At 40.9% G+C, this 18,916-nt stretch overlaps 2 protein-coding genes across 2 annotated transcripts in view; one reads left to right on the forward strand and one right to left on the reverse strand.

Moving 5' to 3' along the window:
• LOC139735377 (uncharacterized) overlaps positions 1–18,916 on the forward strand; it is a 73,223-nt gene that overhangs the window by 32,475 nt on the left and 21,832 nt on the right. The gene's annotated exons all lie outside the window — the stretch shown is intronic.
• LOC139735367 (uncharacterized) lies at positions 490–18,893 on the reverse strand. Its single transcript, XM_071646119.1, has 3 exons — positions 18,712–18,893; positions 9,664–9,912; positions 490–1,390 (listed from the first exon to the last, which is right to left on the reverse strand). The coding sequence occupies exons 2-3, from the start codon at positions 9,893–9,895 to the stop codon at positions 696–698; spliced, it is 927 nt and encodes a 308-aa protein (XP_071502220.1). The 5' UTR covers positions 9,896–9,912; positions 18,712–18,893; the 3' UTR covers positions 490–695.

Raw genomic sequence — 18,916 nt, forward strand, 5'->3', positions numbered from 1 at the left:
TCAGTGATTTCCACCCATACGTATGCATGCTGAAAATCGCCCGATTCCCAATATAGAAGCCGTTTGTTATGTCATCAACCCTCAGATGTGCGGCGCACCTCGCCCTAGCAGAAACTAGAGCAGGCACTTCAGTGCACGTATGAAAACCTCAAAAATATGCAGCTTGACCTCCCAAGTTTATTGACCCTACCTGCCAAAATATCGAAAATCCTTCATAAAATCCATATAAATTTCCGGATCACTACCAAAATTTAATCATCTGTTCCCCTGTGTCATTCACAACTTTTCCTGCAAGTTTCATTCAAATCCATTCTCAACTTTTTGAGTTATTTTGTACATGGACAAACAAACGGTAATGAAAACATAATCTTCTCCCTTGGTGGAGGTAAAAAGAAACACAGCTTTTACACTTTTGTCATTCCAGGGCACTCCATGCAAAGACATGAACAACGTAACAACAATAACCTGATAAGTCCCAATATGTCTTTGTATGTTTTCATCTCAAGGACCTAGTAGAAAAGACATAAGATGGTATTAAAGACTTTGATTCGTCCCAAATCTAGGTCTTTGATGTAGTTTCTGTTCCTGATTTTCTAGTCACTGGAAACTGCATGGCAGCTAGTATATGTACAGACAGTCTGTCTGTTGTCAGGCACACATTTTTAGAAGATTGTTGCAGTACGTCAAATGTGCGTTCAGTCCTCCATTACTAACCAACCACTGAAAGTCGTCATTCGTGCCAATCCTCCGTACACTTCATTATTGCTGTGAAGTTGTAGCCACACGCGATCACCACGTTGCAGGTGTAAGAGCAAGCTGTTACTGATACCGTCATAGTAGTCATAGCCGGCGTCCTCATAGATTGCACTCACCATCTCACCATTCAGCATCAGTTTGATGTAGAGGTTGCGCGAATTCGACCACTTGTTGGCGTGCATGACGAAGTAGTACGTCCCATTGATGCTGCAGGTAAAGACGCTGCGCTCCTGGTCGAAGTCGTCGCCGATGTTCACGAACTGGTGGTCAAAATGGAGTATCATGTCGTCATGGCTTGACGCTGTGATGATGTTGGTGTTACCGAATGAGAATGCTGACCAGCGACCGCTGGACCTCAGGTTGTGGGAGCGACGGCCACCATCGCCCGGCTCGCCCTTTGGACCCCGGTGCCCCCTCGGCCCGCGTAGTCCCTGGATTCCAGTACCTGGCTTGCCGGGAGTCCCTGGTATTCCATTTGGACCAGCTGGACCCACTGTACCCACTTTACCAGGTAGTCCAATCAATCCTGGCTCACCTTTGATCCCAATAGGTCCAGGAGGGCCCATTGGCCCATGATCTCCTTTCGGCCCTTGGACCCCAGGGGGACCATTGTTGCCATTGTTGCCATGGTTGCCTGGTGATACAAAGGAAAACCAGAAAACAATTCAATATCTTTTCTACTATTAAGGTCTGAAACACCTTTATTTAGTTTGCTCTGTTAGCCTGTAGTATGTGCACATAGACAATTGCATTAGACATGTCTGTTGAAAGCAGGTGGCCACTAAGACAGGTTTGACTTTTTTTCATTGAATGTATGATAATGATGATAGATCTTGGGTCCAATACACTTTGAGACTTCAAAGTTGAAAATGTCAGCAGTAGATCGCTGGGTCTTGAACTTGCCAGAGTTAAAAGCCATGTAATTGCTGTCTTTCCGCCGTGCCCTTACGCGCTACATTCAGCAGCCGACGGTGTTGACAGCCATCTGCGCCCCAGGAGAATCCACTCCTTTGTGATGCCTTAGCAGGTCTGATAACCCCGCAAGCCTTGGAAAAAATTTGGGCTTTCCTCTACACTCCCCCCTTTTCCCCAATTGAGGGTGTCCTGACTTTTCGTAAGAAGTAAAACGCAGCGCTGGGAGTTCTTTTAAGAGTGCGGATAGACAACGGGGTACCAGACAGGAATTGATTTGAATATGAAACCTGTCATAACAAGGGCGTGGTGATGGTCTGGCCTCATTTGTTTTGCCCAGAGAGTTTTTTTTTTTTTTTATAGTTAGGATATGAAATATTTGATATGATAAAAGCATTTTGATTTTATTAATTCAGTTTTAGATGTTACACTTCTGTCCAAATGAACTTGTGCCATATACACATTCGTTTAAGTTACATTAAATGCATGGGGAAATGATTACCACTTTGATGAAAGTTTTCATGTTATGTCTTGGATCATCAAAGTATCTACATGATACCTGTATTACATGCCTCACCTGCATTTTTTTTTTAACATGAATTGAACCATCAGCTGAAATGTATTAACACATTGAAAACAAGTCCTGAGAATACTCAGGCAGATATATATGGGAAGTGCATATTATAGCAAAATCAGTCTGTCCTCAACAGGTTTTAAAAAACAAAACAATCAGTATTGGCTCTTTTGCCAATCTGACTCTCTTTCTCTTGACATGATGCACACTTTCTACAAATGAATTAAGTTTATACACAATGTCGTCACAGTATTTTGACTGCCACACACACTGATACAGCATGTTCCTCTCCCCAAATGTTTGTGGCAAGTTATTCAAAACTTTGAAGCAATATTTAAATCCCTTGCAGTGGTCTTTCAAATTGGCTACCTTTAGATATTTTTGTCCCCGCCGAACGAGTTCGAGCAGGGGACTATGAAACGGGCTCCGTACGTGTGTGTGTCCGTGTGTCCGTCCGTGTGTCCGTCCGTCCGTCCGTGTGTGCGTCCGTGTGTGCGTCCGTGTGTGATCAAAATCTTCAATTTGCTACTTCTCTGTCATTTATGAGCCAATTTTTATTCTGTTTGCTTTATATGATAGCACTACATGGGAGCTTTGAAACTTCTACACAGAATTTCAGTCGTGACCTTTGACCTTGACCTTTGACCTACATTGTACATTTTGCTACAAAATGCTACTCCTTCGCCATTTCTAACCCGATTTCGATTCCGTTTGCTTTATGTGATGGCACTAGGTGAGGGCTTCAAAACTTCTACACAGAATTTTGACCTTTGACTTCTTTGACCTTTGACCTTGATTTTTGACCTGTATTGTACATTTTGCTACAAAATGCTACTCCTTCGCCATTTCTAACCCGATTTCGATTCCGTTTGCTTTATGTGATGGCACTAGGTGAGGGCTTCAAAACTTCTACACAGAATTTTGACCTTTGACTTCTTTGACCTTTGACCTTGATTTTTTTACCTATATTATACATTTTGCTACAAAATGCTACTCCTTCCTAACCCGATTTCGATTCCGTTTGCTTTATGTGATGGCACTAGGTGAGGGCTTCAACACTTTTACACAGAATTTTGACCTTTGACTTCTTTGACCTTTGGCCTTGATTTTTTGACCTGTATTGTACATTTTGCTACAAAATGCTACTCCTTCGCCATTTCTAACCCGATTTCGATTCCGTTTGCTTTATGTGATGGCACCAGGTGAGGGCTTCAAAACTTCTACACAGAATTTTGACCTTTGACTTCTTTGACCTTTGACCTTGATTTTTTACCTATATTGTACATTGGCTACAAAATGCTACTCCTTCGCCATTTCTAACCGGATTTCGATTCCGTTTGCTTTATGTGATGGCACTAGGTGAGGGCTTCAAAACTTCTACACAGAATGTTGACCTTTCACTTCTTTGACCTTTGACCTTGATCTTTTGACCTATATAGTACATTTTGATACTAAATGCTACTTCCGGCTGGGACATATTTTACGCACCGCGTAATTTCTACTTTTCCTTGTTATACAGATGATGTTTTTTGAAAGCAAGTGTAGAGATTATGTCGTCAGCATTCATTGAGATCTTATTTCTTTACACTGACACATTCTCATATTGGATGCTATGATGAAACAGGTTGCACACATGAATTTTTCAAATTCATGAAATTCAGTGCTTATTTACATAAATGTAGGGCAATTTGTCAATCATTTGCTTAAAAACACCTCTCTACCGAAGAATTTCAGGAATTTGAATAATTACGCAGTACCCGCTGCATGCTATAAGGATTAGAACCAACACTTAATGTTGGGCGGAAGCTCGGTGGTATAGTGGAGATGACGTCTGTCCGGAGATCAGGATGTCGTAGGTTTGAATCCTGCTCGAGTACGTACGCCCATGATTTTTTTTATCATGGCTACTATAACACTGATCAATTCAGTGCTTATTTGCATCGATGAATGGCAATTAGTCAATCAGTTGCTCTCTGATTTTGCTCTATAAAAACACAAAATTTCCTGTATGACGATGCACTAATTAACCACTTTTTTTCTTAATTTTGTTTAATTTTGTTAGTGTTATCAAAATGTATATGGCAGTGGAAATAACCTTTCACAAAGTTTCATGATTGTCAAGTTTTTACATCCTCCAGGACTCATAATCATTTTAGTCATATTCAGTAAAACTTTATGGTTTATGTTTATTCTATGAATAATTCATCACATGACCATAAAGGGTAATTCAAAGCCCCACTGGGTGCCATGTCACCAATAGCCTGACATTCAAACTGTGGTAATTTTCTAAATGCTTGCTAGAATTCACTCAAATATTTGCTCATCTGCTGCATGCATTTGCCCAGTTTCTTCCAAGATAACTCCCTCAGTGGGGTGATCTCTCCTTTAAAGGGACGCAGTCCTCACGAAATGTAAAAAAATATGTTGTTGTTGGTACCTCCAATGAACTACTTTCATCAAAAACAAACTTTCAAATCACCAAATAAGCTCGTACATTTCGGTTAAAAAAGTGTGACTCTGCAAATGAGCAAGTCTTGGCGGAGAGTCATACGTTATCGATGCACAACTCTTTCTAGCTGTGTTCTGCTCGTCATCTCTAGTTATTTATAAATACATGTTTGTTATTTATTGTTATATTAATTGTATATGTAAATAAGCTTGAAATATTTTGTTTAAAATAATAAAACCACATATTGTCACATTTTATGAAAAAATCAGATATGATCATTTTGAACTCTTAAATTGGTTTTCTGAGGCACGGCTGTCAACTTGAGAGTAGGGCATCAATGACGTTGCACCTTTTGGCAGGCTCTTACACGATCGCTTGCAGGAAATATTTTTTAAAAATCGCGTACGGAGACAATTTTTTGATGTCCACACGTATAAATTGGTGAAAGGTTATATTTTTTACTGTTCTTAATTATCAGAACAGTGAAAATCTCAGGACTGCTTCCCTTTAAGTACCCGCTTCAATTTTAATGCACCTTTTCTGTCGTTGAAAGCTCATTGAAGGTGAGACTGCAATGATCATATCTCACAGATGCTTCGAAGTGAGTCATTTTTCTTGAACGCATAACTCCAGCCCCTTCAATTTACACATACTTTTATCTCTGCGAGCAAGTTGTCGTCGTGGCACCATGTGTCAATTCTGATCCAACGTGCCCTCCGATTTGGCGGTGAATGGCACAGATACTTTCTCGGATTTTCCTCTCATCTCTTCAAAAAATACACATATACGATTCTCCACAAAGATAAAGTTAAACTGAATTAATTAGAGCAAATTCATAGAGCAGGGATGGTTCAAGTTAAATCTCGGAGTGGATGAAGTTTGAACATCTTGAACATCTGTGAGTCTTCAATTGCAGTGTCTGACGGGATCCTCAGAAATTACAGTCTTCATCTTTTGACTGTGCTGTTGCTGGAGTACATTTCCTTGTTTACATTTGCCTATGAGATATAGAAATACCAAATATATTTTTCTTTCATTTTTATGTATTGGAATCACCTATTAGGTGACATCAAGACATAATGTCTTCGAGGATGCAAGATAGCACGGTAACCTTCATGTGTCCTCTGTAGAATCTTGATGATATTAGTGGTTTTCCACTCACAAATTAGATTGAGAATAAATATCCTGCTTTTAAAATTATCACACACGTGACCCTGGTGATCATTTTGTGTTGGCTGCCATATGGGCTTGAAGCAAAATGCAAGATTCGAAAGGTCATACGTTTTAGAATTGATTGCCCAAGTATTGTCGAAATTTCTATCATTTGCGGTGACTTAGTTAGTATTGGTGACTTTAATTGAGGTTGCTAGAAACATACTTGTGCTCTTAAAGCCCAGTCACACAGCGCTTTACGGCTTAATCATGGCCAAAACATGTCAAAAAGTGGTCTCCCGTGAAGCAGATGATGTTGTTCGCGTTGATGTCGAGTTAAAGATGAGCTACGGTCGATTTATAGACGTGGCAGGATTAGGGGGAAAATCGGAACGGCGTCGAATGCGGTAAAAAGTTTTGAACTGCTCAAAATTTTATTCCGCGGACAACCACGGGTGGCACACGTGTTAAAGACGTGCAACACACATGAAACACATGTGATAATCCGTGTTCCGGCAGTGATTAAAACTTGGGGAGACGCGGTAAGATGCGTAAGTTTAGCGGTCTGTCACGGGCAGAGCACGGTCATCTGACGCGTGTTACGCGTTGGTATCACGGGAAATAGCGTGTGTTTAGCGACTTATCACTGACAAATGGATTTTTACATACACATGGCTGGACGTGGTTATAGCCGTGCTTAGGCAGTGCTTCAGCAGTGGAACAGCTGCCAACGGCCATACCCCTTACAAAGCACGGCCAAACCAAAATTGACCCAAAAATTATCACTTACAACCACGTCCACCAGATTTTCATAACTTTTTAGACGTGATTTAGACGTCTAGTGCTGTGTGACCGGGGCTTTACCTTGAGCAATGTGCATTATGTTCAGTAGGCAAGTAAAATGAATGGGTATCTGATTTTTTTTCCCGCTTGCCTAAATGCACATTGGGGCAAGCTGAAAAATGATTATGTATTTGCCATGTTTGTTGTTGCTATACCATAAACATTACCTTTGAATTTCAGCAGGGTTTTTTTTTTTCACGGAAATTGAAGAAGTGTTAAAACCACCTTGCTTTTATGTCACTTTTTAACAGTAATGTGCTTAATAGGAACAGGTGCCAAATGTCACTTTTCATTAAGATTTGATGAATTTTAATGGGGCACTTGATGATCACAAATTTACACTTCCTGAAGTTCAAATTTATTATTAGGCTTCACCACATGATTTTTGTGATTGTTTGTTTGTTTTCTTCTGAAACCAGGCAACAAACTGTTATCAGATCATCTGATATGAATGAAGTCAACACGCTCAATATGTACTGAGTTTCCATGTGACAGCGCACTTAAACATGATTTCCCAAAACATATTTTTCAGCATTTAGTTAATCCCTCCCATAACCCCCCCCCCAAAAAAAACCCCACAAACCAAACAAACAGGCAAACAAACAAGCAAACAAACAAACTTTATCTCAACACGAGTTTGGCAGCCTAGTCTAGTGTGATGATGACACAGTCCGTCACTCAAAGCCATCTGTTATACAAAAAGAGATTTAACCAAATCCCTTTTCAATTGACTGCTAGTTTTTCACACCAAGACAAAATAAGCCAGCAGATACATCACTGTGCAAACAGTTTACAATTATAACTCCATGTCACATGATTATATGAATACTCTATGGCCTGAAGTCACAGAAGAAGTTGCCCATGGATATGCAAATTTTGTCTGTTAAGGCCCCCATCTCACTAGGAAGGCGACCATCATGACCATGGCGATCTGTGACGATTTAACAATTTGTGGCGCGATCGCCGTCTGTCTCCATTTTTGCCCTCCGAGGCGATTACACTTACGATTTCTCCACGCTCAACCTGCGCTGTAGGTGATAGCGCCACGATGATAATACGACTCTGCCACATTGTTGCTGCATTTCCAGGCTGACAAGATGCGCTGCTTCTGCGATTGAACGGACTGTGTTACGATATTCGTATGCTTATCAAGACCTCGCTACAACAGTGATACGATTGGAGCGACAGTGGTACGTTTATGCCGGGCTCATGCTACGATCTCAAGCAATCGGGGTATAAAATGGGTTTCATGATTGAATTTCTCCAGGCAGATGTCAGTGTCAAACCAACATGGATATGCAGAATATGGTTTTGCCCTCACATCTTAACACTCTAGAACACACTAGTTAGAACCTGATGTGAAATTGCACTATTAGTTAGTCATCCATTCAATTAAAAGGGTGAGATGTGTATATAATATTAAAGTACAGGCTTATGAGCAAACTACAAATTGCATCCTACAATGAAACAATTTTATGAATATATATTTGAAAAGATTACAACTTAATTTACTTTCATTGACTTGCAATGGTATATGACAAACAAACAATTTAATAAACAGAGTAGATTCGTACTGAGTGTATGTGGAAAATGAATTTTATACGTTTTTCTCCATGTCCTCCATCCTGGTCTGTGCATCATTTTCTGTCGTTCATGGTTGGTTCGTGTTACGTAATACTGTACAAGTGGTAATTTTCATGGGCGATGGGAGCCACTTTCGATGCGCTTGAGTTACGCCTAACACGTTGCCACCCCGCCAGAGTTACGAATGTGGCGCTTTTAATGCGCTCGTGAGGCGATTGTGATACGCTTTAAAACCACGGTGACCTCGCTACGGAAGTTTTGGACATGTTCAAAACTTCCGTAGCGAGGTCGCCGACCATGGCGATGGTGGCGACCCTCCGTGCTTCTGAACCACTCAAGATACGATGGAGAAGATTTAAAGCGATCAAGCCATGATCTGCCGCACTTTGTTGATTTTTGATGATCGTAGCAAAATCGCCGTCTAGTGAGATGGGGGTATAACCCATTCCTCCTGCAATTCTCCAGGAGCCTTCAATTCTCCCGAATGAGATTCTTTTTGCCCGTCGACAAAAAATGGACAGGTTGGTATCCACCTGTGCGAAAGCAGTCAAGCGGTACATGTATCCCCTTTCCATGGTCAACTACGTGTACATGTGCCATCGAACAATGTAAAATATTGATCAGGCACGAGGCATGAATTGAACGTGCGCTGATGTGCTCACAAGCTCTTTTGTTTTACACAAAGTAGGCACCTGAATGGGGTCAGCGAAAGCGAATATCTACTGAGCTCAGCCTTGATTGCTATGTACATCTTCATACGAGTTTTACAGCAAAACAAGACCAGCCTCAATTGGGGGGCTGAGCCCCACAATTTTGTCCGTTTACACTGCCGGGTTCGGCCGCGCTTTTAATTCAAACCTTTCAATATTTTGTCATAGTGGCGCTCTGCTTGTAATCAAACGCAATTTGGTATAGTCTGGTTTTCAGACCCTTTGCCAACTGGATTCCGTGGCAACGAAGTCGCCGTTTGGGCAAAGGCCTTTACCGAAGGAAAATTCCTTTGCAGGGCGAAACCACCTTAAACTATACTAGTTTTGACGTTGAGGGGGTTAATATCCTGAATAGCTAAATAGTACGGGCAGAGGGTCTGGAAGCCAGACTAAAATTTGCCGCGCATTTGGCCCAGTTTGCGTTTACACTGAGAAAAGGCTGGGCTCGGCCGCGGTCTCCACCACGGCCGAGACCACCTCCAGAGCGTGGCCAAATGTGCAGCCAATTTTGGCCCCGCATTTGGCCTTTTGTGCGTTTACACTGAAATGAAGGCGGGCTCGGCCACGACCGAGCCGCGTCCCAGCCCCGCACTGTAAACGGGGTCTAGGGACTATATTTGAATTACATAAGGTGTATGTGAGTTTGGGGATGTGATTCCAAAAGCAGACCGAATGAGGCTTACCTGGTATTCCAGCTGGTCCTTGCACCCCGGGATACCCCGGGTTCCCTGGGGGCCCAGGCAGTCCCCTCTCACAGCAGGGCCGACAGACCTCTGGCTCTTCCTGTCTTGGAGGCTGGGGCTTGGTGGGCTTGATCACGTCCTGCCCACCAGCACCAGCAGGGGCCCTCATGAGGATAAGGGCCAGGGAAAGGCCCAGGAGGAGGTGCCCCACTGGTACAAACCACGTTGTCATGGTGACCACAAGTTAAACTGCAGGAGTAGAGTAGAACATGAGAAAACTTAGTGCTACATTTGTACTTGCAGAGTAATATTTGTGGAATATTTGTGGTGTGAAACTTTTGTGCATTGGAGCTGACAGCTTTTTCGCAGCATGGAACTTTCAAGAATTGCCACCGGCATTTAGTGCATGGTATAGACAAGTCCATTTTGTGTGCATTTTACTTTTGAGAATCTTGGCCCCTTACAAAATTCACAAAAGTTTAATGCATGCAAGCATTTCTGGATTTCATGATTCTTTTAGAAGGGTTGGCTGTTTCTTCTCTTGGAGAGGAAACTGCCCGAATAAAATCAGAGGATATTGAAGTGACAACGTCAACACAGTCTCATGCATATGATATTCAAACAAGTTTTGGGTGAGGAAATATCCTCAATTTGGATATCATGCAGTCCTCTAAACATGGCACCTTTACGTGTACCTTACCTTGGAGGAATCAAACATCAAATCAGTAAATTTATTGCTTGATTCAGTTTCATTGAAATATGTTTATTTTTTTTTGTTTAACAATGCTCCTTTTATTAAGTCATTTGAGCATGGAATAGATTTCTTTGCTCTTTGCTTCACACTAATAAGAAGCAAGCACTCTAATTTGATTGTTCTTAAATGATACAAGCACAGCATATGACCACATGGAAAACTAGAAAAGCACTCTGAGAGTGCAGACCTCCGCCAAGCAGCTAATTTCCACTAATGATCCTGTTCTTGCATAGAGATCAGTGATTTCCACCCAGATTATGCATGCTGGAAATCACCAGATTTCCCAATAAAGAAGCCCTTTGTTACGTCATCAGCTTCCAGCCATGTGGCGCGCTCGCCTCGCCCTAGCAGAAACTAGAGCACGCACCTAAATAGTGGGCATATGAAAACCTAAAAAATGCGCAGCTTGAACTCCGAAGTTAATGAAATTTGTTGGCCCTTCCTGCCAAAATATCAAAATCCGTCATAAAATGCATAAAAATTCCCAGATCACTACCAAAATTTAATTATCTGTTCCTTGCGTCATTTCCAAACTTTCCTGCAAGTTTCATCTAAATCCGTTCACGACTTTTTGAGTTATTTTGCACACGGACAAACAAACCAACGGTGATGAAAACATAACCTCCTCCCTTGGCGGATGTAATGATGTTTATTGGTGATTAATTTTGTATTTTATATTACTTTTTTTTCCTGAGACTGTTATCAGATAGGGTAACAGGACTCTGATATCATTTCACAGCTAGTGGTTCAGTTTACCCCTTCGATTAAATCTTGCAAAAAGTCATTCAGAAACTTTAGTGAGGTATCCCTGAAATGATAATGCTGTCAAGGCAGATTTAAATGATGTCTAATGACAAGGAATTGATTGTCATCCCGCATTGGGTACCAGCAGATGAAGTCTCATGTTGCCACAGAATTTCCTCCCCAGTGGGTGGGGGAGGTTTTCCCCGTGTCATGACCCCTATCAGTGGATATGGCAGGAGAGATCAGTGTTTCATGCTTTTGACATTTCAATATCCTTGTGGTTTGGCACTGGGAATTAAGAACACTGTTATTTTCCTCTATCAATTTCTGGCCATTTTTTTCTTTTCCAGTGTTTTTCTCTCTTTTTTAAGGTAAAAGACAGAATTTTTGGTGACAGCACTGTTGTTGTTTAGTGTGTGTAGCAACTGTGGAGCAGGGGAGTGATAACCTTTTTCAATGGGAAATCATTTAAAGGATGCGATGTAGAAGCATGAGTGTCTTCATTTGTATCTGTTCTGATCTCTTAAAGGGACTGTACAGTACTGGTTGAGGTGGGGACTCATGTTTTGAACATTCTTCAGTGAGATGATGAGACACCTCGTATGAAATATGAAAGAGCATGTAATTTTAAGAAGGATTCAACGTTTATTTGATGAAAATTGGTTTTCAAATGGCTGAGATATTAAAAAAAAAGTGATAATAATGAGAGGCGACATGCCACAACTTTATTAGGATGTCTTTGTTTCACCTTGTTTTTGGATTTCTCAGCCATTTCAAAACTGATTTTCATCAAATAAACTTTTGATACCCCTTAGAATTGCATGCCCTTTGACATCTCATCAAGTGGTTTCTGAATATCTTAAAAAACATTAAAAGCTAAATCCTCACCTCGACCAGAACTATACACACCCTTTTTAAAATGATCTCCATGACTACTTGTAAGGCCTACTTGAGTGAGCAGTGACTCTCATCTAGAAATTTTAGGATTTTTAGCTCACCTGAGCCAAAGGCTCAAGTGAGCTATTGCGATCGCCCTTCGTCCGGCGTCCGTCGTGCGTCGTGCGTCGTGCGTCGTGCGTCGTGCGTCGTGCGTCGTCCGTCGTCCGTCGTGCGTCGTGCGTAAACTTTTTACATTTTCATCTTCTTCTTGAAAACCCCAAGACCGATTTTCATCAAACTTGGCAGGTAGCATCCCTAGGGGGTTAGGAACTCAATTTGTTAAAATGGGCACCATGCCCCACCCAGGGGGCCCCCAGGGGGGCCCAAACCCCCCAAAATTAAGGAATCTGTAAAAATCTTCTTCTCTAGAACCAGAAGTGATAGAGCTAAGTTAATAATATGAGTTAGTACATTGATGACTGTAGTTTCAAGTTTGTTCATGGCAGAATCAGGGGTGCCCCCCTTGGGACCCAGGGGAGGGGGGTGGGGAAGGGTTCTAATGGGGCCTAAATTGTACATTTTCATCTTCTTCTTGAGAACTCCATGACCCATTTTCACCAAACTTGGCAGGTAGCATCCCTAGGGGGTTAGGAACTCCATTTGTTAAAATGGGCACCATGACCCACCCAGGGGGCCCCCAGGGGGCCCAAACCCCCCAAAATTAAGGAATCCGCAAAAATCTTCTTCTCTAGAACCAGAAGTGATAGAGCTAGGTTAATACTATGAGTTAGCACATTGATGACTGTAGTTTCAAGTTTGTTCATGGCAGAATCAGGGGTGCCCCCCTTTGGACCCAGGGGGGGGGGGGGGGGGTGGGGGTGAGGAGGGGTCCTAATGGGGCCTAAATTGTACATTTTTATCTTCTTCTTGAGAACCCCATGACCCATTTTCACCAAACTTGGCAGGTAGCATCCCTAGGGGGTTAGGATCTCAATTTGTTAAAATGGGCACCATGCCCCGCCCAGGGGGCCCCCAGGGGGCCCAAACCCCCCAAATGAAGGAATCTTTAAAAATCTTCTCTAGAATCAGAAGTTATAGAGCTGAGATAATACTATGAGTGAGTACAGTAATGACTGTAGTTTCAAGTTTGTTCATAGGAGATCCAGGGGTGCCCCTCTTGGGGGTGGGGGGGGGGGGTGGTTGGAAGGGTCCAAGTGGAGGCCTGAATTGTACATTTTCATCTTCTTCCTGAAAACCTCATGATGGATTTTTGTCAAACTTGGCAGGTAGCATCCCTAGGTGGTCAGGATCTCAATTTATCAAACTGGGCACCATGCCCCACCCAGAGGGCCCCAGGGGGCCCCAATTCCCCCAAATTAAGGAATCTTGAAAAAATTGGGCCCTTATTGTACATTTTCATCTTCCACTTGAGAATGCCTCGTCAAATTTTGGTAGAGCTGTGAATAATTTAGATTAGTGACTGCGTGAAAGGTGAACTTGCGATACTCAGGTGAGCGCTAGACCCGCGGGTCTCTTGTTTTTCTTTTGAATCCCAAACATACCTAGAATGCTACTTATGTTACACAATAGATCAAAAATGAAAAGATAGTGTCCAATTTTTGGATGCAGTTATTAAACTGCGATGAGAGAAACATGACTTTATCTGGACCAGGAAGACTCTGATGACGTCAGAAAAGATTGAGATTTAGGAGAGATATTTGCTGTATTTCAGCACCCTGGTCGATCATACAAGGCAAGGAGAAAGCATTAGAGAACAAGTTCTGCAGTGTGTGTGATATGATCCTCAAGTACAGTGGACTCCCATTATAATGAAGTCCTCGGGACCAGCAGTTTTGTTTCGTTGTATCGAAATTTCGTTATAACCAAACAAATAAACAATAAAATACATAAAACGGATAATGTTACAGCCTGAATTTTTACTTCATTGTAACCAGAATTTTGTTTTAACCATGTTCGTTATAATGGGAGTGTACTGTAATTGTATTTCATGTACAGGTGGGACAGCTTGATGAAAACTTTGGCTGTGAGGAATTTATGACAAAAGTCTCATCCATTTACAGGGCGTTCAGACGCAAAAAATTTACACTAGAACGGTAAAGCTATACCAAAACGGTACAGCTATACGATGAATTTATACGTCTGAACGCTGACTAATGAAACAACATATAATGAAACGACGTATAGCGAAACGACAGTCAGAGCATCGTTTCGAACTAGAACTTGATACAAATCTGCATTCCATCGTGTCCATTGTGTGTCTGAACGTATGGCGATCATAGAACGGTATAACTGGGTGGGGCTTAATGGGAGCGAGCACGAAAGGTGACCTTGTACCTGTCACTCATGACCAAAGAGTAGCTTCTATACTCTTTGCTCATGGCCATAACAACATGCGCAGTGAGAAACAGCACATCTATGCGACATTTTTCTGGAATGGTCAAAACTAGCGTCTGAACGGGCTAGACGATGATTCTTTATACGTCGTTTCTTTATCAAGTTTTGGTATAAACTGGCTTGCGTCTGAACAGGGGGTAAGTGTCTCAGTCACCCTGCCACGAAGCCCAGGTTCGATTGTTCCTTTTTCCTGCCAGAAAGTGCAGTGACCTGATGGCCTACTTTTCCCACTCACACTCTTTTCTTAGATCACTGCAAATTGTCCTGCCTGTTCCTGTGTCTTTTCTTCACTCAGAAATTTCAGTGTCATTACAAATTTCCTAGGTCTATTCCAATATTGGGCGAATCCAGGAATTCTGTAAAGGTGGGGGGGGGGGGGGGGGCAAACAATATTTCTGGTGCTACTTTCAGGTTTCATCTCATTTTTTTCTTTTATTTCTTTTGTTTTAACAACAAATAAAGAGGGATTGTAAGCCCAATGCACCCTCCCCCCCCCTTGATCCGCCACTGAATATGATCTTTACAGCAGCTACCCAATATACGGTGTATATAAAATTTTCACTAGCTGAAAATGTTCAATGTAAACCTCAGCTTTGCCTTTTCTAATGATGATTTCCTCAAGTTTAAGCTAAGCATGAGGTGATTGGTACTGGCAGGAAGACTTGGAAGATTTGTATAAAAAAATGAGATCAGTATATTGTGTTAATGCCAGTTAAATCACTATTTCAGTTTTCATGTGTGAATTGTGTTGGAACATTTGTATGTCCACTAATGTTTCTTGTCATGTTATGATGGTATTAGTGACTTCCCTGTACCTGAGGATATCTTATAACACTGTGTCTTGCAACAAAATAAGTAGAGCCATTGATAAACGATCTCACAAGAAAAGAAAAGTGATTTTATAGAGCAGATGAGAAGAACTTCACAAGTAGCTTTGCATCCATGTGACTTGAATTGCAGTTATAAATGCTAAAAGGACGTAACATTGGTGGAACTTAAGATTTCAAATGGCCATAACATTTATTGTATTTGGCTGTTTTTTTTTTTTCTTCTCAAGTCCAGTGTTACGTTTTGACAAAAGCATTTCCCTATTCTTGTTGTTTTGTAAGCAGTATCTAACTACTAGTTTTAAGCAAAAATGTATTACAGCTGTTAAAGTGTAAAGTTCACTAGGGGCTTGTTACTGCATTCGAAACAGAAGGGATGTATATTTTTGACTTTGCAGATGCTACAAATTATCTTGGCCCTGCAAGAGACAAGGAAAAGACAATGACAAATCGCCCGGATGTCAATTATGGCAATGTTGTTCACAACAGCAGGGATGAATAATTGCTCTTGAGGCTTGCCAGCAGTTATGGTAGAAAATGAAAACTCTTGTGTCACGTACTCGTCCGCCTGCTATGGCCAGTTACACTGACCCAGACCGCATTCCTCCACGACCTAGTTTGACCTCATACCTCTGTCTCCCCCACCAGTGACTTAAAGGACAAGTCCACCTTCATATACGGATTGAGAGAATGCAGCAATATTAGTAGAACACATCAGTGAAAGTTTGAGGAAAATTGGACAATCCGTTCAAAAGTTACGAATATTTTAAGTATCTGTGCAGTCACTGCTGGAAGAGAAGACGACTTCAGTGTATGATGTCACATGTGTACAACTATATAAAGAAAATAACAGGAGAATTTCACAAAACTTTACTTTTTGAATAAAGTGCACATTTCTTCGACTTACTACTGACGTATGTTAAGGGTAATATTATTCCCCCAGCCTTCTGAAAGAGAGAAGTCAAGTGTTCTTTTGTTATGCGAGAAAAATGGAAATATGTTGAATTTTCTTTATTCTTTCTTTATATCGTTGTACTCATGTGACATCACAAGTTATAGTAGTCTTTTCATCCAGGCGTGACTGAGCAGAAACTTCAAAAATTAATAACTTTTTAACGGATTGTCAAATTTTGCTCAAACTCTCACTGTTGTGTTCTACTAATATTGCTGCATTCACTCAACCCACATGTCTATGAAGGTGAACTTGTCCTTTAAGAAGGTGGAGAGGCTGTTCAGCCTGTGAATGTTGTATTTTCTACCCAAATTGCATCATCATTGCACAAGGTTTCCATGGTAACAATCATGCTGACATGCATTATTGCATACTGTCATGTCTCTTGTGCCCTAGTCTGGGATATTTTTATCAGGTGATTCTTAGAATTTATAAATGGGTGTACGTATGCATTCATCACCAGGTATTTTGAACCTGTGCCATTTCTATGTGAAGAAAATAAGCAGCCTTTCCACAATATGCAATATTTCATCTTTTAAGGGGGCATTATTGTCATCATGGGGGGGGGGGGGGAGTCATAAAGCTGTTAGTAAAGTTACGAATGACTTAAAGAACGACTGGTGATCAGTTCTGATGTGCTATACCTATCAGAATTTCCATAATTCAGCACAAGAACTGATCACCAGTTGTTCGTAAGTCATGCATAACTTTAACCCGTTGAGGACGGACTGATTTTGCTACAACACGCATTTCCCATAGACACCTGCCCGAGTATACTCGGGACTCGTCCTCAACGGGTTAAGAACAGCTTTATGAAACACCCTTCAAGTTGCTGTGAGTTATGGAATATTTTCCTCTGTTGTGAATTTTGTAGTCTTTCCTTTTACCTACACATATTATTTCATGTCCCAAAATTATTGAAGTTAAAGTTACTGGGAGTATTTTATCAAAAGAGGTATAACTTGTAGGTAAAGTGCCAACACGAAAATGAGACCAAATGCAAATGTGCACAAGCGAACTGTGCTGCATGGCATTTGTATACTTTTTGTTACATTAATGTTAGGGCTAGTCTACATTCGTAGTAAGATATTTGCAAAGGTACGCAAAGGGAAAATACAAGTTTTGGCTGTATTCATAGTGATTAAATCAGTAGTATTTATCGGACTAAGTTAAATTTCCTAATAAAAAAACAAAATTGCCACCTTCAATAAAGTCCCTGTAGCAGAGCCATGAAAGAGTGGATCAATTTTGAAAGCATTTGAGTATTTCTGTAAATAATGCATATTACTTAGTAGTAAAAGTTCCTTAAAGATTATACCATAATTAGTAATGGGATTCATCTCCAATCTGACTGGATTCCAAATTCAAGGTTCTTTATTGTCTGATAAAGTACTTAAAGTCACCTTCGACTAGCAGAAAGAATATACCATGTATTTAGATTGCATGCTGATAAAAATATTGTACAAGCATGAACTGTGAAAGCATTTTTTTTTCACATCCAAATTGTTACAATGACAGCTAATAATCACAGGTATTTCATTATTCAAGTGCCCTTATTCACAAGAGAGTCAGCAACAAATAGTTAATATGGAAAGAAATTTAACGTAAATGTGTTACTTCCCCCTCTTTCCTTATGAATGCTCAATGATCATTCACAAAATCTCAGCACTGGTGAAGCATGATAGCAAGCACACTTTAAAGCGGACTCTAAGGACCCCGTAAACTGAGCCATGGTTTATGGTTTTGCATATTTTTGTTTATGTAAAGCGGAATAGACGCTCTTAGGATGTGGCTAACTTATGCACGCAAGAATCATTAAGGAGTGTTGGCAAGCAATTAAATAGCAATGGTGGAACTTTAAAGAGCAATAGAGGAACTTTAAAGAGCAATAGAGGAACTTTTAAGAGCCATGGAGCAGCTCTCTGAGATGTTAAAAGTACTGTTTACCATTGGGAGCAGTGGTTTTAAAAATGTTTGAGTTATCGAATTTGATGCATATGTGTAAGTCAGTGGTATCACAAAACATTCTACCATATAAAAGTTTTTCAATTAAGCCTAAAATATTAGGAAATATCACTATTTTTTCACTAAACCATTACTAGGCAGTTTAATCTAGAAACAATATTGTTATTACTATTCATATTTTGTATTATATTCAACAATACATAACATTGATTATACTGATTGACTTTTTTAAATTGGTTGTTTTTATCCCTAAATCAGATGTTAGAACTATTTTGAAGCACTAAAGCTGGGTTTTGGTTTCATCTGCAAAGTAGATAATGTCTTTAAGAGTTGTTTTGTAACATTTCCCCATTCCGCTTCATGACAATGGGCGATGACAACACCATAGTTTCATCACGTTCACTCTAAACATCTAGGAAAATATCTGACTTATTATGATTTAAAGTCAATGGGCAAACAAGATTTACTCCTTCCGTCAAATGAGAATGGCGTAAATCTTGAGCACGACTCACCTTCAAAATGTGGAAAGCAGTCAGTCAATCAGTATTGCTAGGCAGTTGTCGCCAAGGGATGCTTAAATGTCCTAATTCCGTTCCTCGCTAGGAGCGAGCCAGATTCGAAGCAGAGATCTGTAAACCCAGACAGACATCCAGCGTATGAGCCCTGGCGCGTTGGCTGGCATTGCAGGAAGTTTGTGACTTGGTAGCATTAGTCCAC

The sequence above is a fragment of the Diadema antillarum genome, unplaced genomic scaffold, assembly GCF_040938485.1.
Source record: "Diadema antillarum isolate AM-2024a unplaced genomic scaffold, OU_Dant_1.0 seq00000573_RagTag, whole genome shotgun sequence".
NCBI lineage: Eukaryota > Metazoa > Echinodermata > Echinoidea > Diadematoida > Diadematidae > Diadema > Diadema antillarum.